Raw genomic sequence first — 26,060 nt, 5'->3', positions numbered from 1 at the left:
CAGGTTCCAAACGCTCCGCGGCGCCATGGGCTGAAAACTCAACCGAGATGGAATCTCCCAGTCTGAACCGGTTTCAACCGGTTCCGAGTTTGAGGCACTAGGAGGAGGGGGAGAAGCGGCTGCAGCGGCCGCGGCAGGAGCAGCGGGAGCTACAGCATCAGCAAGAGCAACAGTAGCTACAGCCCCGGCGGCGGTGCCTGTTCCAGTCTTTGCTGCTGCAGTCCGTGCAACCACCCAGAGGGGGAGGGGGGACCCACCAGTCGCTGAGGAGCAGGAGAAAGGGGGAAAGTTTAGGCGAGCCTGGGTGGGGGGGGCCCAGCGCCGGAGCCGCGTGAGAGGGAGCCGTGTTTTGGTAGGGGGGAGTCGGACTGCAACTGGCAGCAGAGCGTCCCCCGGCCGTGTGGACTCTGCACCCCCTTCTCCTGCCGCTCCTGCTACCGCCTGTGGCTGGAGGATCCCACTGGGGCTGAATCTTTGGGACTTGACCCCGTTCCCCTCCCCCTTCCCTCACTCCCCAGCCGGGCGGGAGCATTTATTCCACAGATTTATTCCCCTTTTTTGGGGGGGCGGGTGGGTGTGTGTGCTGGGGGGAGGTGGCCCTGAAAGAGTAAATATTGTTGAGTTTTTTTTTGCCCTTACCCTCTCCGTTTTTTTAATTTCCTTTTTTAAGGTGGGAAAACTGTGAAACCCACCTTGATTTCCTCCCCTCTCCCCTCCCCACCTTCCCTCGCCCCAACCCCCGACGAGGAAAGCGGCAGCAGTTGGCTCAGGCTCTGGGTAAGTCTCCGGCGGCTCCGGGCCGAGGGTCGGGCGGCGGCGCGGCCGGGCGGGAGGAGGCCGGCGCGGGGCGAGCCCGGGAGGCGGCGGCGGGCCCACGGCGGAGCTTGCGATTGAATGGAGCCGCTTCTGCCGCTGGGGGTGGAGGCGGGGAGCGGCCGCGGGAGGGGAGCGCCGGCTGGGTCCTTCGCGTGTGCGGGCGGCGGAGGGGCCAGGCGAGAAGCGTGGCCGTGAGAGGGGGCCCCGCGCGGGGGTGGAAGGGCTTCCCCGGCCCAAGGGGCTGGAGAGAAGTTGGGGTGATTTCAGGAACATCTCTGTAAATTATTAGGAGTGGAAGTTTCCAGAAATATTTAGTGCAGCAGCATTGAAACGTCCGCCTGCATCACGTGGCCCCTCGGTGGAGAGCTGGGGATCGGGGGAGGGAGGGGCTGCCGCGTCCCTGCGCCCTCTGTAAGGAAACTCGGAGATCTTCCTGGCTTTTTGTAGAGTAAGATTCTAAGTAGGAAAGGTTGGTTGGTTTTTTCAGGGATCCGCGGCGGGGGCTCCGTGTTGCAGTTTGCTCGGCGGGGGCGGGAGGGTCTGGAGTGGAAGTGAACGGCCCGTTTACTGCTGGCATTATGCACTGGGTGATGCCCTGGTTCTCCTTCATTCCGATGCCTCTGAGTTTGGGTTGGGAGGGAGGAAGCGGGGTAGTGGAGGAAGCATCGGGGGTTGGCCCGGCCCGGACCTCCCCTGGGCACGCAGAGGCCATGCTGCATGGAGAATGGGCGGTGAACTTCGGGCGCCTGGTCTCAAAGCCTCCTCCGAGCCTGGGCGGGGTGAGCGTGCTCGCGGGTGCTATAGTTAGAAGAACTGCGACTCGGCCGGGCGGGGAGCGCGGGAGGGCGGGCCTTCGTGAGGTGTGTTTCTCCTGAATGAAGCAGGCGCTTGCCCACACACCTAAGTATAGCAGTCTCCTTGTAGCGACTTGTTTTTTGACCTACTGTGTAGTTATCACTAAGAAACGGTTATGATTTTCTGGGTTTTGGGTGGGAGCTGGCGGTGTGGAGCCGCCTGCCTGTTCTGTTTGAAGTGGCAGTGAAGGTATTTTGGTAGTCACTTGTGGAGTCTCCGCATTGCTAGATAATCCCCTGTGTATTCTATCTCGTGAGTGGATGTTAGGATTGAGAGTCCCAAACAGAAAAGGCACTTGTGGTTTCATTCTGCCGCAGTGGTGTTTGCTATCTTGCCTGATTGTGGGACACTGCTGTAGTGGAAGGAATGTTTTTGGAAACTGTTTGATTTGGGGGACTAAAAGTGCTTGGCATTAACCAGAAAGCCGCCATTTCTGTATGTACGGTTCGCGAATAGGTAGGTCATTTCGAAGATAGCCGCTGATTCGAAGGATGGCAAACTGCTGTGTTTAAGTGCTTCTGTTCTAAGGTTATTCACGTGAATTTAGCTCGAAGAACTCTGTATGAGAAATGTTCTTGAAAGTAAACTTTTTAGTCATTTTATTAAGTTCTTTCTTGGTTTGGCTATTAAATTATGATCGTTGTGGCTAAATCTTTACATACTTAAGCAGAAAAAAACCCTGAAGCTTTTTATGCGTACTCTTTGGTACTTTGTGGATCTTGCTTTTCAGTCACAATCTTCATAAGTACGTCGATACAAGTTTTTGTTGTGTATATCTTGTACGTATTAAAAACACGTTTACTAATTGCTATAAATATTTGAAAGCTCATCAGTTTTAATTTTCACTGGTGAACTGGCAGACTTCAACAAAATCTTGAACTCGTAATTTCTGAAAGTTTACATTATATCCAACTTGACTCAACTAATTTGTTGTGACTGACATCGTTAAATAATACATTTGCATTGAAATTGCTGACATTAAGAACATTTTGAAACCACTGTAAAATAGCCAGTCTATTATAAATTGTTTCGTATATTATTCGTATGATCCCTTTTTCCTATGGAGAGAGTGTGTCCACCCTAAAGTGATCAAACTAGTCACCCATTTCCTGATCCTGGAAAGTTTTTAGGACGTGGAGCGGTGGGCATGATCATCTGATCTTGTTGGATCTAAATACAGGAAAGCAGGAGTGCATAGTCTGAGGTTTTATGCTTGACTTTCGGGGTGTCCTGAATCTTTTGTAATTGTGTGCAAATTTGTGAGGTTTTTATTTGGGAAAGAGCTATCATGTTCCTCTACTGTAAGGCATCTTGGCCCAAAAAAGGTTAAGGAGTACGTACTGATTTAACTGATGAGACTTGATTGTCACTGACTTGAAAGAAATGGAAAGATTTTTATAATGCTGGACAACAAAATTTTGGATGCCTGCCAGCCTCTTGGTGTAGAATTCTCTTATAAGGGTAGCATTGCATATGAACCAGTATGTTTTAACCTGTACATAATTTTGAAGCAAAATAGTTTATTTTTCTGTTGTGATAGAATTTGTTTTATTAAAAGTTTGTTTGATGTATTACTATAAAGTTTTTTTCCCTAGATTGTACATTTAAGGAACTTTTATACTTTCAATCCCCAAATTCATTGAGGGTTGAAATATAGATGGTTTGGGTATAGAAACTTAAGTTCTTTAGAGGTTAAGAAAATTGGTACCAAGATTTTGTTAGACTTGTGGTTCCTACTAATCATTGCTAATATATAATAGGAAAACAACACCTTTCTCCCTTTTCATCGTATATTTACAAATTAAAACTAAGTGAGAAAAGTGAACTTTTACTGAAGACTCTACTTAGGAAGGAAAGACACATCCACTTGAACTTCCATCCATACTTACAAAATTTTTTTAAAGATGCATACAAGAGCTGGGGTACTGGCCAGAGGTGGGGCGGGGGTGAGAGGATTCACCCAGAGACAGAGTGGGAAACAGAACAGGTAGATTGACCAAAGTAAACTGCTGCGGGGAGCTGCAGAGACCTTGCACATCTTCATAGGTTGCGTCTTAACCCCTTGAGCCACCAGGCAGGCCTTATACTTAAAATTTTGAGATCAAGACTGAACTGTGAATTTATAGGGCCATACCATAAATTAAAAATAAGACAGTTTTTTTTTTTTTTTTTTTTTTGAAGATTTGTTTTTGCATACAAGAGCTGGGGTACAGGCCAGAGGTGCAGGGTGGGAGGAGAGAATTCAACAGAGGATGGGGAGCAGAGCAGACAGTCAGATCTACTGAAGTACACTGCTGAGAGAAGCAGCGGGCGAGACAGGAGAGGTCTGCTGCACCATGTGGGTTGCCGCCTTGGCAGGGTATTGAACTCCTGCTTCAGTAGTTGTGGATAGCTTCATACTCCTGACGCTTCTTAACCCCTTGCGCCAACAGGGAGGCCCAAGACATTTGTTTTAAAAACAGGTTACAGTGACTATATTAAGGTTAGTAGAGGGGGAAAACAGTAAGATTTCTCTGGGAAATGTCAGAAAAGGTGAATCGACCACAATTAATGCAGTTATAGGGTAGGTAAGTAACTAGCTTTTGTTATTTATTTGTACTATCGGTTATTTGGTTTTCTAAAATACACATTTAAGGTATTTGTAAGAATATAGTTGAATTAAAATTATTTAAATAGTAGTTTTTGACTGGTACTACCAGAACTTCATAGGCACCTTAAATTTTTTTCTTTATTTTCAGTAATCTATGCCAGCAATTATGACAATGTTAGCAGACCATGCAGCGCGTCAGCTGCTTGATTTCAGCCAAAAACTGGATATCAACCTTTTAGACAATGTGGTGAATTGCTTATACCATGGAGAAGGAGCCCAGGTAAAGTAGTTCATTAAAACTTGATATCATTATTGCAGTGTAACAAAGTAGTAGAATAAAATTTAAATTATCACCTTTTTAAGAGGTATCACATCATTTGTATTAAACTGGAATTGTATATTGTAATGAGAAGTGTCCTGGAGACAGAAATTGCATTATATTTTGACACGGTTGGAGTGGGATGCTTTGGGATATTGTCCTTGTTCTGACCTTCTGAACTTGAAGACTTTACCCATAAAAGATAGAGCCCAAATGAATTTACAGTTTATAGGTATGGAAGGCTTATATGCAATGTGTATTTAATATATTTGGAATTAAATACATTTCTACTTGTGAAAATTTAAATACCTCAGGTATAAACTTGTTTTTAAAATCCAACAGCATTAAGCATTTTTTACGTCATTGGAATTTTAGCTCTTGTAAAAGTGGCTCTGTAACATAGGAAATTGATTTATACTTAAGTCTGTTTTGACTTATTTAAGGTTTGGGGCAGTTTTTTGACATCCCACTGACAGGTAGATAAGACAGGAGTATTTTTGAACTTATTAGTTAAAATGGACAGTCCTGTATCTACCCTGTGCAACTTTATTTTTAGAAAAAAAATTTAATGGATAAAAGTTGTTATAAAGGTGAGTGGCAAATACCTATTAGTACATCTTAGCGCGCCACATGTTGGGTTTCTGGTAAATAATGTTGTTAGTATGTATGAAATTATATATCTTTAAGGTAATACTTTATTTTGTTGGGTTACTTTTTTTTTTTTTTTAAGATTGATTGATTGATTGATTGATACATACAAGCACTGGATACAGTCAGAAGTGCAGGAGGGTGAGAGAATTCACCAGAGTGGGGAATAGAACAGGCGGACGGACGTAAAATACACTGCTGAGGGGAGCAGCAGGCGCTGCATGAGAGGTCTGTCGAGCCATGTGGGACCCCCGCCGGGGACCCTGAATTGAACCGGCCAGAGGTTGCTGCGGGCCACTTCGCAGCCCAGCGTTCAACCACTGCGCCACCAAGGGAGGCCCTGATGGGTTACTTTTAAAAATGTTTTTGTTTTGTAGAAGAAGTGGGGGTGTAGGCCAGAGGTGGAGGTGTGTGTGAGAGGTCTCACCAGAGACAGTGGGAAGCAGAACAGGCAGATTTTACAGAAATACACTGCTAAGGGGAGCAGTGGGCAAGACAGGAGAGGTCTGCTGTGCCATATGTAGGTTAGCTCCCTGGCTGGTGATCAAACTAAGGCTGTAGAGTCATATTGCTGAGACTTAACCCGAGGCCACCAGGGAGGCCCAGATAATATATATTTACATAGTTAAATCCTAAATGCTATCCTGTTTTTTAGAAACCTGAAAAGTGGATAGTGGTATCTTTTATAGATAGTCCAAGAGGCAGTGGTATAAGAATATTAGCACCTCCAAAAACATTTCTTTCTGATCTTGAACATTATTAAGTTATCACTAAAGAGGATTTAAAAGGGAAAGGCACCACGGAAATTGTATGAATGGAAAAAATTACTGTGCAATGATTTTTGTATGTTCATTCAAATTTATATTTTGGGGGGCCTTTGATCATTGTTATTGTCTCTAAAAGCATTCCTCAAAAAGTTATTTCAGCCATATTTATTAACATATACTGTGGTTGTCCATTCATGGTTTCCATTCATTGTAAAACTTAAGCTTCTTTCTAACGTGAATATATGGAAAGCAGCTGCTTTTGAAAGAAAATACAAAAGTAAGGTTAAAATTCATGTGGTGAGGTTGGAATGGATTTTGACCATGTTAAAAGTATAGGTTTGTAGCTATTACAAATGAGCATTTAAGTTTTTCACCTCATTCAGCTACTGCTGTTGTTTAACCTACTTTATAACTTTAAGGGTAGGTGAATAAACTAAAAAAAAGTATTCTCGACTCATAACTGAAATGGCAGTAGTTTTTATAGTGCACAATATGTTGTAACCCTACTTCTAATAAAGTTTCATGATAATTGAGACTTAATGATTTGTTTCAAATTTGGCTGTGTAATAAGTGAATTAGAAAAGTGTTTGTAAATGTTTTCTACTTATAAAGGCCAAAAGTTAATTTTTCTAAAAGAATTTTCCTGATTGTAAGTTTTATGTGACAAATCAGCTGGATAATGATAATCAGTAAACTGATACTTGTTAAAGATAAGCAAGCAAGTTCAGAACTTAGAGTCAGTTAAGAACCTCTTTTCATCTCTAAAAGTTGGGTGGCTTTTAACCTGTGGCACAATTTTGCCTAGATGGGTAATTAATAGTAAGCTATTTAGCATTGTAACATTAGGGACTACCCTATGTTGTAAGCATTTCTCTATTTTTGTTGGGAGGACAAGTATGGATGAGTTTGAAGTTTTCTCCAGAGTTGGTTTCTAGGTGTCTTCAACTCTTTTAATGCCTCACAGCTAAAATGTTTTCACCGTTCCATTAATAACAGGGAAATGTCAGATTGTTCTTAAGTTTTTTGTAACTACTTTAAGTTCTGGAGTTTTAATTTAAAGGAACTTTGTTATGTGGGGATAGTGAGATTATGACAAAATAAAAGACACTGAGATACAAAAGCTAGAAATAAGAGTAAAACTGATTAAGAGAAAACATGGTTTGTGCAGAGATTGAAATGAATGATGGGAAGAATTACGTAGAGATAGAAAGCTCATCACTTTATAAGGTCTGACAAACTCTTGGTATTATCTCGATCAAATAACTTATTAGACAGGGCTCTTTTGCTCTTCCATATCCTCTTAGTGTTTACTATTTCACATGTAAGTCCAATCTAGTTAGGTTTCAATTCTAATTAGATATCGGTATTTCAAGGGAATCAAAACACTACCAAAATGTGCTTTGGCCCTAGATAATAACTTCATATCACTGTTCTTTTCACATCACCTTTATACTATTAAGTAGAAGTAAGTACTATAAATATAAAGGTCACAACCTAAAGCTACCAACCCCTTAATAAGATAAAATAGGTTATATATAAGATTCATATTTTAAGAACTTAAAATCTAGTGTTATTTTTTTGTTGTTGTTTTTAATATTTATTTATGCATTCAAGAACTGGGGTGTAGGCCAGAGGTGTGAGAGGATTCACCAGCGACAGAGTAGGGAGCAGAACAGGCAGATGTGCTGAAATACACTGCTGAGGGAAGCAGCAGGAGAGGTCTGCTGCGCCATGTGGGTTGTTGCTCCCTGGCCAGCATGGGAATCGAACTCCTGCTGCAGTGGGTGGCCATAGCTTTATAGTGCGGTCTTTAATCCCTGCACCACCTGAAGGCCCAAAATCTAGTTCTAACAGGAGACCCTCAGTGTGGGACCCAGGAAACTAATTTTCCTCTCAAGTTTGCTGGTGGTTCATTCTGATGGTGTCATCAGGGTACAGATCCGCTACCTAACTTAGTGAATATGTATTTTAAATGGTACATATTGTTTCTGAGTGATTAATTGGGAAATCATGAATGTAATATTGTTGGCTTTAACATTAAAGCCAAAATAGAAAGGTGATTTGTTGATCTGTTTATTTTGCAAGTTATAATGAAAGCCAAGAAGGTTGTATAGTATCTATATCAGAGATGAGTGAAATAAGAATGTATCTTTCCCCTTCCCTTTTTGATCCTTTCTTGTTTATAACCTATAAAATAAAAGCCTGATTAAATAAATTAGTCTAAGAGAAGGGTGAGAAATTTTAAAGCCATGGAACTTTCATTTTTTGCTTACAACCTATGATACAGAAATAGGTTTAAAGAAATAGGGAGGATCAAGTTGAGTGTTCAAAGGTTAAAAAGGTTAAGCTGTTACTTTTTTTTTTTTTTTTTTATAGAGGCATGTTTTTATTTATTTATTTATTATATTTGTTTGTTTTGTTTATACATGCACTGGGTACAGTCAGAAGCGCGGGAGGGTGAGAGAATTCACCAGAGCCAGAGTGGGGAGCAGAGCAGGCAGAAGGGCTGAAGTACACTGCTGAGGGGAGCAGCGGGTGGCAGGAGAGGTCTGCGCACCATGTGGGATCCTCCTCCGGTGGCCGGGGAGCAGCCGGCGATCGAACCGGCGCCGCAGAGGCCGCGGGCAGCTTCGCAACCCAGCGCTCAACCGCTGCGCCACCGGGGAGGCCCATAAGCTGTTACTTTTTGAAGAAAAAAATCAGTAGAATTGAAAGCCTTTGATTAACTGGTATTTCTGTCATGAAAAACTTTAATGGTTAAAATGAAACTAGAAAAATAATGTCAACATGGCTAGATCTTTAAAACTCACTTGTCAGTCATGCCTCAAAGCTGTGGGGGGGGAGGCTATATCAAGTGAAAAAAGAAATTGTAGAAGACTTTCCATAGCATACTCTTTAAATACAATTTAGTAACTTCACAGTTGTTTATGAAGTTTATACACATGCTGTAAAAATATGGACGAAAAAGACACCAAATTCATGAAGATGACTATCACTAAATAAAGGAAATGGCACTGGAGAAGAGGTATAAAGGTGACTTGCGTAAGTTTTAGATCTTTTAGGTTTAAAAGAAAAATACAAGAACAATAAAATGTTAGCATTTGTTCAATATAGATGATGGCTACGTAGTTCTTACTGTGTTCGCATTTTTAAAATATGAAAATAAAAGGGAAAGTTTCAAAATAAAATTTAAAATATGAAGTTAGATTTTTTTCAGAGGATAGGAGAAAAGGTATGTTTACAACAAACTTAAAGACCCATTTTTTAAAATCAGAGACGAGGTTTTATATTTAGCTGTACGATTTGAGATACATAGTGTTACTTTGACCTAATATTTCTTCCGTCTTCTCATGAAATGTGCTTTTCAAGTTTACTAGGGATATTTTGGTAACTCTTGTAAAACAGAGTATGCCAAGTAATGTATTGAAGTAGATAAGAATTTTTGTTTGTTCCTTTGGATTAACTGTAAAATCTGAGAACACATTTACATCAGTCTATTTTCTTTCACATTTGTTAAATTTAAGTTCTGTTTTAAGAAGACCAAGTAAGGCAGATTGCAGGAGAAAATTCTGACTTAAAAGGAATAAATAGTCCCATATTTAATTGAAGTTTGATAATTTAATTGAGCAGTGATAATGAAATTTTAATGAATGATTCAAAATAACAAGTGATCTTAAAATTCTTTTTGTATACTATTTTAGCAAAGAATGGCTCAAGAAGTATTGACACATTTAAAGGAGCACCCTGATGCGTGGACAAGAGTTGACACAATTTTGGAATTTTCACAGAATATGAACACGAAAGTAAGCAAGTGGTGGTTTTAAAATCCATTATTTCTTCTTTTCTTCCAGTCATAAACTTTGAGGAAGGTATCTCATTTTTAGTATTAGCATTTGTTATCTCAAATCATTTTATACTGTTAACTAATTTCAAAATTTAGTCTTAAACATAGAATTCTTGCAAATAGTCCTAAGAATTATGAATGAAGTTTTGTAATTGGGACTAGTATGCAAGGTGGCTCTTTTTGTTGTTTGTTATTTTTTCTCTCTCTCTCTAGAATGTGTATAGATTTAAGGAGAATAAATTCTGAATGTTATTCAGAGACGAGACAACATTAGAGGAATTAATTTATTTTGGGCAAGTAATCAATATAATACAGGCTAGGCACCTCCAGCACCAAGTTGTATGGGCAGCGTAAAACCCTACTCCATGGTACCAATGCATTTAATGGGACAGCACTCCGTTTTTATTCGCAATTGAAAATGTTATAATTTGGGTCCTTTTTTCTTAAGTTTGAACAGAAGGGTTGATCAAAAATGTGTTTTGACTGTTTTAGGCTTGATGATTCACACTTCTCTTTAAACTGCCTTAAAGTAATAAATACCATGCATGGCATTCTGTTTAATACACACAAGGTTTCCACTTGATATACATTGTGTTAAAACAGAAAATAGCCATGTTCACATCTGTTTCTGAAATCAGACTGTGTTAATTAACAGTTTTAAAATATTAATTAGTTTTGACATCTTGTAAATTTTAGGGCAAAAATACGGTCCAGAACTTCCTCAAAGTGCTAACATTAAGTAACTTAACAGTGTTTGCCTGTTTGCTTGCCTGGTAAATTTTGCTTTTTATACTGACAGACATTACTAATGTTTAAGTTGATTTATCAACAGTATTTTTAAAAACTCAATTTTGTCTTGTGAAAAATGAGATGATTAGAGGAACAGAAAGAAAGCAACAGGTAAAGAATTCTTCCATTTACATAAATTACAAATGATTTGGTGCTAAATTTATGCACTATGACATTTGGCTTTTATGCAATCATTTTTTTTTTCTTTAAAGATGTTAACACTACCTGATATTAATCATAATGTTCCATTATGTTGATTGCTTGTAATAGGAAGAAAAGGGGTGTCTTCCTGTGCAACTGACACAGCTAGGCTTTGACGGCAGGCCTCCACAAGGTCTACCCTTTTGATTCCCTTTAACTGAATTCTGTTCATCAATTGTTTTTGTTTCATGGGTGGTGGGAGGGGAAAGGGGGAATTCAATGCATAAAATAAGTATTTCTAAGGGCTCAGTAGAAATTTCTGCCATAGGGATCATTTCATGCATTTATTTTCTCATTTAGTCTTTGCTGTTATCTGTCCCTCATCTTCATAACTCAGCAGTGGATTTCTCAAGTCCTGATATGTAAAGCAGAAATGTAATTCTTTAGAATGTGTTTGGATTACTGCTCAGTATTTCCAGAGTAGGCATTTAATCATTTGCCTTTAGATTTTGGAACAGAGTATTCTTATTCAAAAAAAAAAATGTGAATTCTCTCATGTAGAGTCTTAAAATCTAAGAAATTGAGTTTTAGGGTATTATAGCGATGTATGTAGCTTGTGAAAAGCTTTTATTGGGCTTCCCACTACAAACCCAGTGGCAGTAAGATGAAAATGTGGATTGTAGCTTTAGTAAATTTAGGCTACCTTTTTACATTTGGAGAACTACTGGGGGTTGGTAAATAGGTAATCTAGGTAACAAAGTATCAGACATGAAGTAAATAAGTAATATAACATTAAAGAAAAGGGAAGTAACCTTCAATTAAAAGGTGTAAAAGTTGAAAAAATGATAAGATAATGGTGAAATCATTAAGATTATTTCTTAGTGGTATATTTTTGGTGGGTTTTGTTTCTCAGGTTTTTGTGGGGTTTTTTTTTGTGGGTTTTTTTTTTTTTTTTTTTTTTTTGGACGATCTTTTAATTGGTTGAACATTTGCAAGAAGATACATATTCCATGTAATAAAAGCATTGTCTTCACTTAATAAAACTTTGATAATCTGATTTCATGTCTATAAAATTACAAAAGATTTTTAGAAAAATGGGATTTTTTTTTTAACTTAATTTGGAAGTCTAGATGATCATAAATGTATCCTTTTTCCTTTTACATTTTTCTGAGATCTAGACCATAAAAAGGTACAAATAAATAGGATAGAAAGCCTCACTATTTACTGCTGATTATGAAACCTTTTAATGGCATCAAATTATAGAATTTTGCTTTGGCTTAGTTTTTATTTTGGAACGCTTAAGGATTGTTTTGCAAATGTAGGCTTTGAGTTGAAATTACAAAATTTTCCTGAAGTATGAAATGCTAAAATGAAAGAAAACAGCAAAAACATTTACTATTTGAGCACAATGTAGTTTGGGACAGTCTATATTGTGCTTTGGATAAAATGAGCATTCACATGATCCCTTTGGTTGAAATACTAATAATGCTCCTATTTTATTGTGTGATGACTAACCATTTTAAAGATGAACTCTTATTCTCAGCCAAAACTTGCAATCTGAGGTTATATGACTATGTATGAATGAGTTTACCTTTCAGGTATTGTAGCTGATTGTTCCCTAATTCAGCCAGTTCAAATATACCACAACAATTTTGTCCTTTTCTTCCTCTTGTCTGTCCACACTAATTGGTCATGGTAATAATTTTGGGTCGTAACTCCTGGAGCATTATAAATTCTTATAAACATTGACTATTTAGAGTGAGAAATCAACAGGAGGGATAAAATGACTTGAAAGTGGTGTCTATATTTATTAATTTTCATAGGAAGGAATACCTGAAAGGTAGATACAGATTGCAACATGCATTTGTGTATTATTTTGACTGTGCACAAAAGTTTATCTTTAAATTAGTAGAAATAGCAACTTTAAGGGTGGGATTAAAATTTAAAATACACCCGTGGGCTGTCTTGCTGCTCCTTAAGTAACACACCAGTGATGATTTTAAACACTTTCTATGGAAAGTATCTGTGACAATACTTTAATACTTGGCCAAAAGCTTACAACTCCTAGAGGATGGTAGGAAGCTTGAGAGCATCCAAGCTGCTAAATTCTTAGGAGCCTGGTCGTGTTAAAGTACGTGAGCCTGTGAGCAGTCATTTATGCTGTGAATTCATACCTGGCTGCTACTTTTTCTTCTACAGATAAGCCCATTTGGCTGCTAAAAGGCTTTTTATTTGTTTTTTCCTACTGGTGTGAGCATGTATAAACAGCAGGACATTAAATAGCGTAGTAAACAAAGTGAGGAAAATGCATGAAAACTCAGTATATGGGTGAATAGATCCTTGTTTAATATTTGTAATTAAACTTGGTAGCATAATGTTTTTGAAACTTTAGATGTAAATGTGTGAATGTCTGTCCCATTTGTGAATCCTGAAAGTTGCCAGTTTTATAACAATATACTCACATGTTTCTATTCTCCAATTTTCAGTATTATGGACTACAAATTTTGGAAAATGTGATAAAAACAAGGTGGAAGATTCTTCCGAGGAACCAATGTGAAGGTAGGAAAATGTTTAAAAATTGTATAATTAAATTTTGTTACTCCTGGCTTTCTAATTACAGTAGAGTATGGATGGGGGGTGATGAATTCTTAACAGCTTATTATGATACAGTGGGGGATTACTGCTTTCATCATGTGGTATTGCAGATTTTATACTGGGAGTGGAGGACAAATAAGGAAGGTAATCTGTGGGGGGAGAAAAGATCAGACTCGTCAAACTTTTTGCCATAAATATTGTAGTGGAAAATATGTATCAACTAATAGTTAATCTAGACCATGTCTGAAATGAATGAAATTTGAATGTGTTCTTAATACTTCTTGACTATTAACTGACTAGATATGAGTATTGTAATGTAATAATATGTAAATTGAACAGCAGACGAAATACCAAGTTTTGAAAATCATGAGGATTTAACCTTTTGAAATCTGGTGTGCCTTGTAAGGGATGACTTATTTTGAAATAAGGACATAACAGAAAGAAGATATAATGCCTGGTTTTAATATTTAACTTTTCTTTATGTATTGATCTTGGTAAAAGCTGATAACAGCTTGAGGAACCTGGGGCAATGCTAGTCCTTTGGAGGTCTGATGCAATTATATATCGTATTCATACTGTTGTCTCTATTACCTAACTTCTATCACTTGTTTATCTCTGAGAAATATAAATAGAAGTCTGGACTTTATAAAGGTTATACTATTTCTGTGGCATTTTCTGTTAAAATGTGTCCCCTTTCTTTGACTATGGAGTTTTGAGGTGTTATCCTTTTTTTACTTGCTTTTCTCTTATTGGTGACCTGGATTTACTCAGCTAGCCTGACTTAAATTTTGACATCTAGATAGCACATTACAGGCCTCCCTGGTGGCGCAGCGGTTGAGCGCTGGGTTGCGAAACTGCCCGCAGCCTCTGCAGCGCCGGTTCGATCCCCAGCTGCTCCCCGGCCACCGGAGGAGGGTCCCACATGGTACGCAGACCTCTCCTACTGCCCGCTGCTCCCCTCAGCAGTGTACTTCAGTCCTTCTGCCTGCTCTGGCTCTGGTGAATTCTCTCACCCTCCCGCGTTTCTGACTGTACCCAGTGCTTGCATGTATAGATAGATAGATAGATAGATAGATAGATAGATAGATAGATAGATAGATAGATAGATAGATAGATAGATAGATCTTTTTAAAAATAAAATTAAATAAATAGCACATTACAAGTGAATGAGACCATTTTTTATTTTTGAGGTAACTTTGGTTTACAGTGAATAAGACCATTTTTAATGGCAATATCCTTATAGCATAAAGTGTAGATTAAGAATGATAATGCATATGGCTACCATATCTGTAGGTCTCATGGTATGACTGTAAGTTTTTAATGTGACATTTCAGATTGCTGAGCCTGTTCTTTCAGAAGTCCTTCCACTACATAAACCTACCTCTCTAAATGAGTTAATACATTTTGGTTTCTTAGCTTACCAATGAAATTGTGTATAAATGTTCAGAATATTCATTGTACTCTATTTAGTTTATCCATAATTCTCACCCTTGCCAGTTTTTTAATTGACATTTATGATGCTTTGTACATTTCACCTTGGGAGACTTTGTCAAAAATATGTTGATGATCTTCAAAGATTTGCCTAAAATTCATCAGGTGGGGCCTCCCTGGTGGCGCAAGGGGATAAGCAACGCACTATGACATAGTCTGCAGCCTCTGCAGCACGAGTTCAATCCCTGGCCGGCCAGGGAGGAACCCATAGCAGACCTCTCCTGTCTTGCCCGCTGCTCCCCTCAGCAGTGTATTTCAGGCAGTCTGCCTGTCCTGTTCCCCACTCTGTCTCTGGTGAATCCTCTCACCCCCTGCATCTCTGGCCTGTACCCTAGCTCTTATATGCATAAATAAATAAATCTTTAAAAAAAATAAAAATCATCAGGTGGTCATAATTTCCAGCATTTCTCTTTTTTAAATATTTTATTTACTATTGCATAGAAGAAATGGGGTGCAGGCCAGAGGTGCGGGGGATGAGAGGACTCACCAGAGACAGAGTAGGGAGCAGAACAGGCAGATCTACGGAAATACGCTGCCGAGGGGAGCAAGTGGGCAAGGCAGGAAAGGTCTGCTGCACCATATGGGTAGCTCCCTGGCCAGCTGGGGGTCAAACTCATGCTGCAGAGGCAGTGGATAGCTTCACAGTGCAATGTTTATAAACCCTTGTGCCACCAGGGAGGCCCTAGAATCATTTTAAATCCTGTTCTTTGACTTCAAAAATTAGTTACAGCTTGACTGTGTGGACCAAAGAGATCCTTCACACTTCATTTTTAGGCACCTTAGGTGTATGTAGTCTTCTTTCCTTGGCTACTACTACTTTATACATACGGTTTCAGCCTGAAATTTAACTCTGGCCATGGTTTATACCAACAAAAATGCATGTGATACTGGTACTATTTTACTATAGTATTATTTAAATACCTCTTGTTTTCTAAATACCTGGACCTCTCTTATCATACAGGATTGTACTAGAGAGTCCTCAAGATCTTGTCCCGCTTTAAAATTGAGTGATTTTATCAGCATTAGAGTGGTTTTAGTGAAAAATTAAAAGCTAATGGCTTGCCTGAGGATTTAGTATTTTGTGCTTTCCACGTGAATGAGAGTGATATTTTTATTTTATCACATAGTTGCACTAAGCACTCATTTATATGCAAGTATCAAATATGTGCGTTTCAGGCAACACAGACATTTTTAAATAAAATCTTTTTAAATCACATTTTACTTTTTTATACAAGAACTGGGGTACAGGTCAGAGGCGTGGGGAGGGTGAGAGAATTCACCAAACAGGGCAGAGAGCAGAATAGGCAGACCCACTGAAGACACTGCTGAGGGGAGCAGCGGGCAAGATAGGAGAGGTCTGCCGCCCCATGTGGGTTTCTCCCTGGCTGGCCCGGACTGGAACCCACACTGCAGAGGCTGTGGACAGCTTCACAGCGCGGCGCTCAACCCCCTGCGCCACCCGGGAGGCCCCAGACTCTACTTTTCAAAAACCTATCTTACTTTAAAAAACTGGAGTGAAGGGGAGTGTTAGTGATTATTTTGAGTGACTTAAGAGGATTTTGCTTTATTCATGTGTACCTAATCTGATAGTGAGATACTTCATTTCTCTGCAAGCATATCTTAAAAACATCATTACCTTTCGTCCTGCTTGTCTCTTTCCCCCCAACACTAATGATAAGTTTAAATGGAGTGTTAACTTTGTAAAATACTTGGATTACTGTCACCCATATAATGTCACCATTGTTACCTTACATGTAGATAAAAGTGTGATAATCACTTTAAAGGGTCTTTCATAAATTCACTATTTTAAAAAAGTATGTAAAATGGCTCCCCCAGAGTATGTTAGGAAACTCTATATTTAGGCATGCAACTAACAATTTTTATATTTTTAACTATTCTCATTTCTCATTGGACAAAAAATTCAATAACTGTTAATTTTAGTCTTTTAAACATAGTTATACTGCAAAACTTTTTCAGTCAACTTTGGTACAGGCTTGACTTGGAGATAATGAGGGTTCATTTCCAGGCTACTGTAACAAAATGAGTCGCACAAATATTTTATTTTCTCAGTGCATATAAAAGTTAAGTTACACTATACTATAGTCTTTTGAATTGTACTATATAGCATTGTGTCTTAAAAAATTAATGTACATAACTTCATAAAATATGACAGATGTGAAGTGAACGTGTTGTTGGGAAAATGATGTCTTGCTATTAAAAATTCAAATAAAAAATACAGTATCCGCAAAACAATAAAATGGGTATGCCTGTATTGGAAGTAAATGACTTTTTATACATTTTGTATTCCTTTTGTATATAATTGTCATACCATTTAAGTTTTTTTTTTTTTTTTTAATAGAGGCATGTTTTATTTATTTATTTGTTTGTTTGTTTGTTTTGTTTATACATGCACTGGGTACAGTCAGAAGTGCGGGAGGGTGAGAGGATTCACCAGAGCCAGAGCGGGGAGCAGAGCAGGCAGAAGGACCGAAGTACACTGCTGAGGGGAGCAGCGGGCGGCAGGAGAGTCTGCGCGCCATGTGGGACCCTCCTCCGGTGACCGGGGAGCAGCCGGGGATTGAACCGGCGCTACAGAGGCTGCGGGCAGCTTCGCAACCCAGCGCTCAACCGCTGCGCCACCGGGGAGGCCCTTGTCATACCATTTAAATCTATGGTCCTCACTTGTTCAAAGCTCTGTTAGGTATTAAGACTATAAATACCCTTACCTAAAAGGTTATGGGTGTGAAAATAAAAACATGTTTTTATTAAAAGAAAGAAAAAGAAATATCATTAAATAATGTATATATAATGAATGCTATATGTGGTAAAAGAAGGGAATGATCAGTTGGGTGCTTTTTAGACAGGCTCATTCATAAAAATTGGCAATGACTGATATATTTTAAAGGAAGAATAGATGTGGCTATACAAACAGTATGACAAAATAAGTTTCCTACATTTTTTTTTTCAATCTAGCATTTTGACCTGCTTTTTAAGTACTTGTTCATAAATATGTTAATTTTTATATGGCATTTTAGGGTAATGGCATTTTCAATTTTGACCTTTTGTCTAAAGCACTTTGCCAGGAAAATCACTTGACAATTCAAGAATGGGTTATAGATATCTCTTGCTATGTGTTCCCTTAGTGTATCCTGTACCAGGAGATCACAGATGAATAGAATTTCAGTGAGCAGAAGACATGCAGATGATAATTAGAAAAGTAAGGAAAATTTTTAAAACATTTAATGAAAATACACTGTGGGTTTTGTTTTTTAAGTAAGGGAGCTATAACCTCAAAATATTTTAATAAACATTTATGTAACAAAGTTTTACTACATTGTTCTGGTTTTTCTCTTCATTTTGAGCCAGAAAAATGTTACTCTTTGGTGTTTGTTTGCAGGGGTGGTTAGTTTGGTGGGGGGTTGAGGGGTGGTCTCCCCAACATAACATCAACCATCCTTGTTCTTTTTCTCACTCCTACTCCCCCAAAATACAAGCTTCATGATGTCAGCATTCTTACTGTTTGGTGCATTAGGTGTTCAGTTAATGAATGGCTTAACACACTTTTTATGTTCTCCCACTCCATTCCTCTACTTTAAGGTTCTAATGACTTTCCCAGTATTTGTGTGTGTGTGTGTGTGTAAATGTGTAATTGATATCTTTGAAATCAAGTTTTGAAGGGAATATTTGCATATGAATTGCTGTAAGTCAGAAAAATAATACATAGTAAGTCAAATATTTTTGACTTAAGATAAAGGAGAAATTTTGATAATGTGAAATATAATTTCCAAATAGGAAGTGTTAACTGTTTACTGAAGTCTTGTTTAAGACTTTCAATGTTGTTGAATTCTCTATCTTGGGTGCATATCAACTTTCATTATCCAGGTACACCCCACCCTAGCCCCATTTTTTATGAATAATTGAAAAATTCAAGCCATAGAGAATGGGGGTAAATGCTCCTTTGTGCCTGGCTGAAATAAAGGATTATTGTATTTGTATGAAGGTATCGCTGTTTAATATAAAGTGGAGGGTTGTTTTAATTTGATAAGGCATGTTATAGATCATTTCATTTTATGTTAACTTGCTTACATTGATTAGGGCAGTCATGGAATTTATGAGGAAAATGATCTAAATTGATAAAATCATAATTGGAAATTTTAGAAGTTGGAAAGTCTAGAAATGGTTGGTCAAGATTTTGAGTTGTGTGATTTCATGTCTTAATTTTTAGAAAGTTGACAGACTACAACTGACTACCTGTGAGGTTTGACTACCTGTAAGGTTTTACTCAATGGTTTCCTTTGGAATGAGGTACTTGGTTAACATCTACTAGCAGTATGATCTTATATAAGTTATTTTTCCTCTTGGGATCTTGATTATATAAAACATTGGGATATATGATACAAGAAATAATGGGTGGAAGCTCTTTATACCTCCCAGGGCAAAGTATGAGTAAACAGTGTGTTCCCAGCCTTTTTTCATAAATTATCTCCATTTCATCCAAATAAGTGTAGCCTAGTCTAGTTATCTTGAAATTTGTACAGTAACTTAAGCAAAGTACTATTTTCAAGTTGTATTATATTTCAGCATCATACATAATTGACAGAAATTATCTTCTATCTGTTTGATTAAGGTAACAGTTTGGACCCTCCAAAGTTTTCAGATTATGTGGAACTTCCTATAACAGGCCTTTCACTTGAGACCTAACAGTATTTACTCCTTAGTTTACATCCACATAGCAGTAAGAGTCAGAAACTATGCGAAAACTTTTTTTTTTCCCTTTTTCTAAGGTGTGTAGATTTTGTAAGATAGTACAAAATTGACCTTAATATGCTTAATCCATGTGAATGGTTTTGCCAGATTTGCGTTTCAGTAGTTTCTAGAACAAAGAAATAATATGTAAAGAGAAACTAATTAGGCACTAATTCTTGCACGACAGTTGAGAATGGATTAAGCTCAATTTTACTGATTTGTAGTTTTACATTTTGTTAATAGTATGTTAAGGCTTTCCATTTTCTGTGGTATATATAGTAACTGAAGGGGAGGAATTGGAATATGTACCTCCTTTTTTTTTAATTTATTTATTTTTATACAAGAACTGGGGTACAGGCCAGAGGCACAGGAGGAGAGAGAATTCACCAGAGACAGCAGGGAGCAGAACAGGCAGGCTGACTGAAACACACTGCTGAGGGGAGCAGTGGGTGAGACAGTAGAGGTCTGCCGCGCCATATGGGTATTTCCCTGGCCAGCCAGGAATCAAACCCACTCTGCTGAGGCTGCGGACAGCTTCACAGCGCTGTGCTCAACCCACTGCACCACCTGGGGGCCCCTGAATATGTACCTCTTTAATCCATATTTTAAGTTTGTCTAAGAATGCAGTTTTCTTTTATAGGTAGAACATTCTTTTATTTAGCTGAAGACTTACTAATTAGCAACCTACTACTGGCTAAATAAGATGCTAACGTATGTCCATCTGTATGATTTAAGTGTTGAAAGTACTGTTTTTGCTTCTGTGGAAATAAGGCACTATTAGTATTTTGTCAGTATTAAATTCTCTAATATTAATCAGTTTTAGTGACTCCACTACAAAAATCAGGTCAGTGATACATTTCATTTACTGTTTTGAGTATCCAATATTTGTGTTCCTGGGGAATGAGGCTATCAACATTGTTGTGTAAATAACTTGCAAGATGATGTGTGATTAAGATGGAATTTATGCACACCTTTTTTTTTTAAATAATAAATTTTATTGTTATATTCCCCATACAATTGCAGCCCCCCCATTCTGACCCCAATCCCTCCCCTCCCGCCCCCGCCCCCCTAAAAGTGTCTCTGGTTCATAGTTTTTGTTGATTTTGATTTTCACTTTCTTATAGTTATTCATTTTCCTGGTCCCTTATTTAAGTTTTCTAGATTCCTGTTATGAGTGAGACCATCCGGTATTTTTCTTTTTCTTTTTGGCTTATTTCGCTGAGCATGATCCCTTCCAGCGCCATCCATGTTGCTGCAAATTGCATGTGTTTATCTTTTTTGAATGCTGAGTAATATTCCATGGTATATATGTACCACATCTTCTTGATCCAGTCATCTATTTTTGGGCATTTGGGTTGTTTCCAAAGCTTAGCTATTGTAAATAGTGCTGCTGTAAACATAGGGGTGCAGGTGTTCTTTGGAATTGATGTTTCTGTGTCTTTTGGGTAAATACCTAGGAGTGGAATTGCTGGATCATATGGAAGTTCTATGTTTAGTAGGTCCAGAAATCTCCACACAGCTTTCCATAGTGGTTGGACCAGTTTATGCACACCTTTTAACTAGAGTAGATACTGCTCACTTGAAAGATTATGTTACTATTTGACGTTGCTGTTTTTATTAGAAATTGGACTGTCAGGCATTTTTCTTAGCATTGAGAAAATAAAATTGGATTATAAGATATATAAGCCTGAACTCTTGGATTTAGAAATTTTAATGTTAATAAGTTATCATCCAGTAACTAGTTGGGTATTTTTTTACTAGTCTATCTTGTTTGTTTGTTTTTTTTTTTGTTGTTGTTGTTGTTGTTGTTTTGGGGGGGGCTTGTTTGTGGGTTTTTTTTTTTTAATCTAGTTTTATATCAATGGCTGATCTTTTTTAAAAATAGTAGTTCAGTAAATTATTTAAAGATTTAGTTTTAAAACTTCAGAAATGAGTATCTTATTTATATTGAGAAGAATGGGATTTGGGAGTGTTTTTGATATTATAAATACACTGAGTCATGGTATGAATCCTTTGAAAAATTTTTGATGACAGTAACTTTAGTGAAATGTTCTTGTTTGGGGGTTGCCTTTTTATATATTTGTATATGTGTATATATACACAGACAAAAATTTTCCTGATTCCCAAGGAAGAGTTTAGAAACTAGTGGAAGAAATACCCTAGCTTCTTCACATATACTTTCATAATAGTGGAAACATAATTTCAGATTAATATGCCATTAACTGAATATGAAATTGCTAAGGATAGTACCTTGTTCTAAGAAATTTGCTTTATATAAATGTCTCTTTTGCAACTGACGCTGTTTCATTTGGCACAGAGAAAATACCCTTTTCTGTCAAGGCTCAGATAATTTTTTGCTAAATCTCAGAAGCCAGGCCTTTATTGCTGCTTTGTAAAGATTTCCTTTTTCTACCTAGATTTATGTGACACCACACTGTGTTGTTTTATGTATGGCACTACTTGATCAGAAGAGTTGTTAAATGGAGATCTATAGTGTTGTAGGGATAGAAGGACTTTTAGTCGAGACTACTAGGAACCTCCCAGTTACTTGAATACTCTTTCCCCTTTGCTCCGTCTATAATGAATTTCAGAAGACTCTGAAAGAGGGGGAAATAATGAATTAATTAGTAACAGGAACATTGAAGTTGCTGTTGGGTCCTTTATTCTTATTCCCTGCTACTGAGAAAGGCTTCTGTGCCATATTCTAAATAGAAGCAGCAGTGGAAATGTAGGCACTCTCTTGGTCCTTCTGACAGATTTAGAAGAAAGTTACTGAGTCTCTTTTTATAAGTGGTATTGTCATTCATTTAATCTGAGAGTAGACTAATTTTGTTTAAAACTGTATTGCCTGTATAAAGATTTCAGATGATGGCTACTTTTTTTAATAGTCTTTGGGGGGGCTTCAATAACAATAATATACGTGTAAAGGGTATTGGGTCAATAATATAATTGTTTTGAATAGAGCTAGTGGATATTAAGAACACAGAAAAGTATAATTTAATGAACTATTATTGTAAAAGTGAATTACCCTGAGTAATTGGTATAATTTAACACTAACACATGTTTTTAAGTAAGTTTGATTTTTCCCTTCTGCTTGTGGTTATTTATGTGTGTTTTTTTGTTTTGTTTTGTTTTTAAGCTTATCAAAATTAGGCCTGATTTTTGTGGGTATGTCTACAAAGCCTCTTAGGTTTTTTTGTTTTTTAATTTTTATTTTATTGTGGGGGCAGGGGGAGTGTGAGAGATTCACCTGAGACAGTGGGGAGTAGAACAGGCGTTTTTACAGAAGTACACTGCTGAGGGGATCAGCAAGCCAGCCAGAGGAGGTCTGCTGCACCCTGTGGGTTAGCTCCCTGGCCAGGGATCAAACTCTGTGCTACAGTGGCTGCCAGTAGCTTCACTGTGCTGAAATGTAAACCCCTTGCGCCACCAGGGATATTTTGAGATAATTTCAGACTACAGAAATGTACAGAATGTACAAAATACACTTACACCTTCTAGCTTATTGTCATTTCAGTGACTTACATGACCATAATACAGTTTTTAAAATAAAAAAATTAGCATTGATTCAGTAGCGTTAACTGCAATATTGGCTTATAAATCAAATTTCACGGGTTTCCTTGCTAATATTCTTCATTATGGTTTTTTTTTTTTTGTTTTGTTTTAAGATTTTTATTTATTCAAGAACTGGGGTACAGGCCAGAGGTACGGGAGGGTGAGAGGATTTACTAGAGACAGACTGGGGAGCAGAACAGGCAGACGAACTGAAAGCACTGCTGAGGGGAGCAGTGGGTGCAACAGGAGATGTCTCTGCCATGTGGGACTCTACCTGGCCAGCCAGGAATTGAACCCATGCTGCAGACAGCTTCACAGCGTTGTGCTCAACCTGCTGCGCCACCAGGAAGGCCCTTCATTATGTTTAATTTAGTAACAACTACTAATGTATGACAGACCAATTTGATAAAGCTCTTGATACTCTTTCTTTTTTTTTTTTTTTTTTTTGAGATTTATTTATTTATGCATACAAGAACTGGGGTGCAGGCCAGCGGGGCGGGGCGGGGGAGGGGTGAGAGGATTCGCCAGAGACAGAGTGGGGAACAGAACAGGCAGACTGGCTGAAGGGAGTAGCGAGCGGGTGAGTCAGGAGAGGTCTGCTGCGCCATATGGGCAGCTCCCTGGCAGGGGATCGAACTTGTGCTGCACTGGCTGCGGACAGCTTCATAGGTTGCGTCTCAACCCCTTGCGCCACCAGGGAGGCCCATAATATTAACCTTTCTTAGTTGTTTATAATGATGCCTGCTGGTTTTCTGATTTCAAAATTACTATTTTTTCACTTTGAAATACATGAATAATCTTGGAGGTGACTTGAGACCTTATAGATAGTACACTTCTGAAAGGTTTGCCCCTTGTGTTTTAGCATTCATTAGTGAATCTCATCTGTAATAGATTGGTTTTGCCTAATATAGAAGAACTGAGTTTTTCCTTAAGTATCTTAAGTAGGTATGTACCATTTATTAATGTTTTATCATTAATATGGTGTTTGTAACAACCAGTTAAGGAATTTTTGGCACTTGGCAGGTGGTTTCTTAAACTTATACCATAAATAGCCCAGGTTATGTGCCATTATTGTACTAATAGTTCTTTCAGATCAAGAAGTTATTTTCTTTTTTTTCCTTTTCTTTTTTTTTTTTTTTTTTTTTTTTTAAAGATTTTATTTATTTATGCAAGCACTGGGTACAGTCTGAAGCGCGGGAGGGTGAGAGAATTCACCAGAGACAGAGCGGGGAACAGAACAGGCATACTGACGAAATACACTGCTGAGGGGAGTAGCGGGCGGCAGGAGAGGTCTGCGCGCCATGTGGGACCCTCGCCTGGTGGCTGGGGAGCAGCCGGGGATCAAACCTGCGCTGTAGAGGCTGTGGGCAGCTTTGCAACCCAGCACTCAACCGCTGTGCCACCGGGGAAGCCCAAGAAGTTGTTTTCTTAATATTTCATTAAAGATTGTTTTGTTTTTACTTCCGACATTAGGACAATTGTCTTGTTTTATAATATTTAACAAAATTTTAATTTTATAATATTTAACAAAATTTCTTAAAAACTGGTGGAGGTGGTGATCTTAAAAGGGAAAAGTAAATTTGCTACTTTTATCTTGTGACAGTAGATAGAGTAAACTAGTTTTACAACAAAAAAAATTTTGTTGTTTTCAAGTTGGGTATATATACAGCTAGTGTTTTTTTTGGTTTTTTCTTTTTTGTTTGTTTGTTTTTTCCCCCCCTTTTTAGATTTATTTATTTATTTATACAAGCACTGGGTACAGTCAGAAGTGCAGGAGAGTGAGAGAATTCACCAGAGCCAGAGCAGGAAACAGAACAGGCAGAGGGACGAAATACACTGCTGAGGGGAGCAGCGGGCGCCACAGGAGAGGTCTGCGCGCATGTGGGACCCTCGCCGGTGGTGGGGGATTGAACCAGCGCTACAGAGGCTGCGGGCAGCTTTGCAGCCCACCACTCCCCTGTGCCACCAGGGGAGGCCCTATGCAGCTAGTTCTTATGGGTAAATTTCTTTGCAGCTCTTTCTCAATGAAAAGTGAAAGGAGAGCACCTGACCTTAAAATATTTTACATAAATTTCTTATTTATAGTGCCTGCCTAGTTATATCTTCAGTATTTTTTGTAGTTTTAATCCATAAAAGTAGGTTGAGGTAAACACTTATTTAAATGAAAGTCTTAGAAGGTAATTTGTAATTGTTAAATCTATATTTTGAAAAATTAACAAAATATGTAAAAACTTGGTAATGAGTATGACAAAAATTACTGAATTTTCTTATACCTGCTGACATTGCTGTATTATCTTAATCTACTCTGTCTTCCCCTCCCTCTTAAGTCTTTTTGTTCCTGAAGATTTATTATTAGCATGTCATAAAAGTGTCAAAAAATTTTTTTTAATAGGAATTAAAAAATACGTTGTTGGCCTCATTATCAAGACGTCATCTGACCCAACCTGTGTAGAGGTAAGAACTTTTTTGACGATTGGTGTCACTGTAAAATTGTTTAAATGCTGAGCCTGCAACTTAAACTTAGATTTTTATCACAACACATAACATAAAGATCTGCCATCATTTGTCTTTTTTTTTTTTTTTTTTTTTTTTTTTATAGAGGCATGTTTTATTTATTTGTTTGTTTGTTTGTTTTGTTTACACATGCACTGGGTACAGTCAGAAGCGCGGGAGGGTGAGAGGATTCACCAGAGCCAGAGCGGGGAGCAGAGCAGGCAGAAGGACCGAAGCACACTGCTGAGGGGAGCAGCGGGAGGCAGGAGAGGTCTGCGCGCCATGTGGGACCCTCCTCCGGTGGCCGGGGAGCAGCCGGGGATTGAACCGGCGCTGCAGAGGCTGCGGGCAGCTTCGCAACCCAGCGCTCAACCGCTGCGCCACTGGGGAGGCCCTGCCATCATTTGTCTT

General features: G+C 38.4%; 1 protein-coding gene across 1 annotated transcript in view; it reads left to right on the top strand.

Annotated features, from left to right (window-relative positions):
- The window catches only part of XPO1 (exportin 1), a 43,740-nt gene continuing 17,680 nt past the window's right edge, over nucleotides 1-26,060 (top strand). The window contains exons 1-5 of the mRNA XM_037527459.2: nucleotides 1-777; nucleotides 4,410-4,541; nucleotides 9,697-9,798; nucleotides 13,256-13,328; nucleotides 25,549-25,610. Of these exons, the coding sequence (XP_037383356.1) occupies nucleotides 4,416-4,541; nucleotides 9,697-9,798; nucleotides 13,256-13,328; nucleotides 25,549-25,610 (363 nt within the window). The 5' untranslated portion in view covers nucleotides 1-777; nucleotides 4,410-4,415. The remainder of the gene's footprint in view (nucleotides 778-4,409; nucleotides 4,542-9,696; nucleotides 9,799-13,255; nucleotides 13,329-25,548; nucleotides 25,611-26,060) is intronic.

This window comes from Talpa occidentalis, unplaced genomic scaffold, assembly GCF_014898055.3.
Source record: "Talpa occidentalis isolate TD23 unplaced genomic scaffold, MPIMG_talOcc4v2.1 talOcc4.5, whole genome shotgun sequence".
In the NCBI taxonomy this organism is placed as follows: Eukaryota; Metazoa; Chordata; class Mammalia; order Eulipotyphla; family Talpidae; genus Talpa; species Talpa occidentalis.
This window is presented reverse-complemented; position numbering and strand designations above follow the sequence as displayed.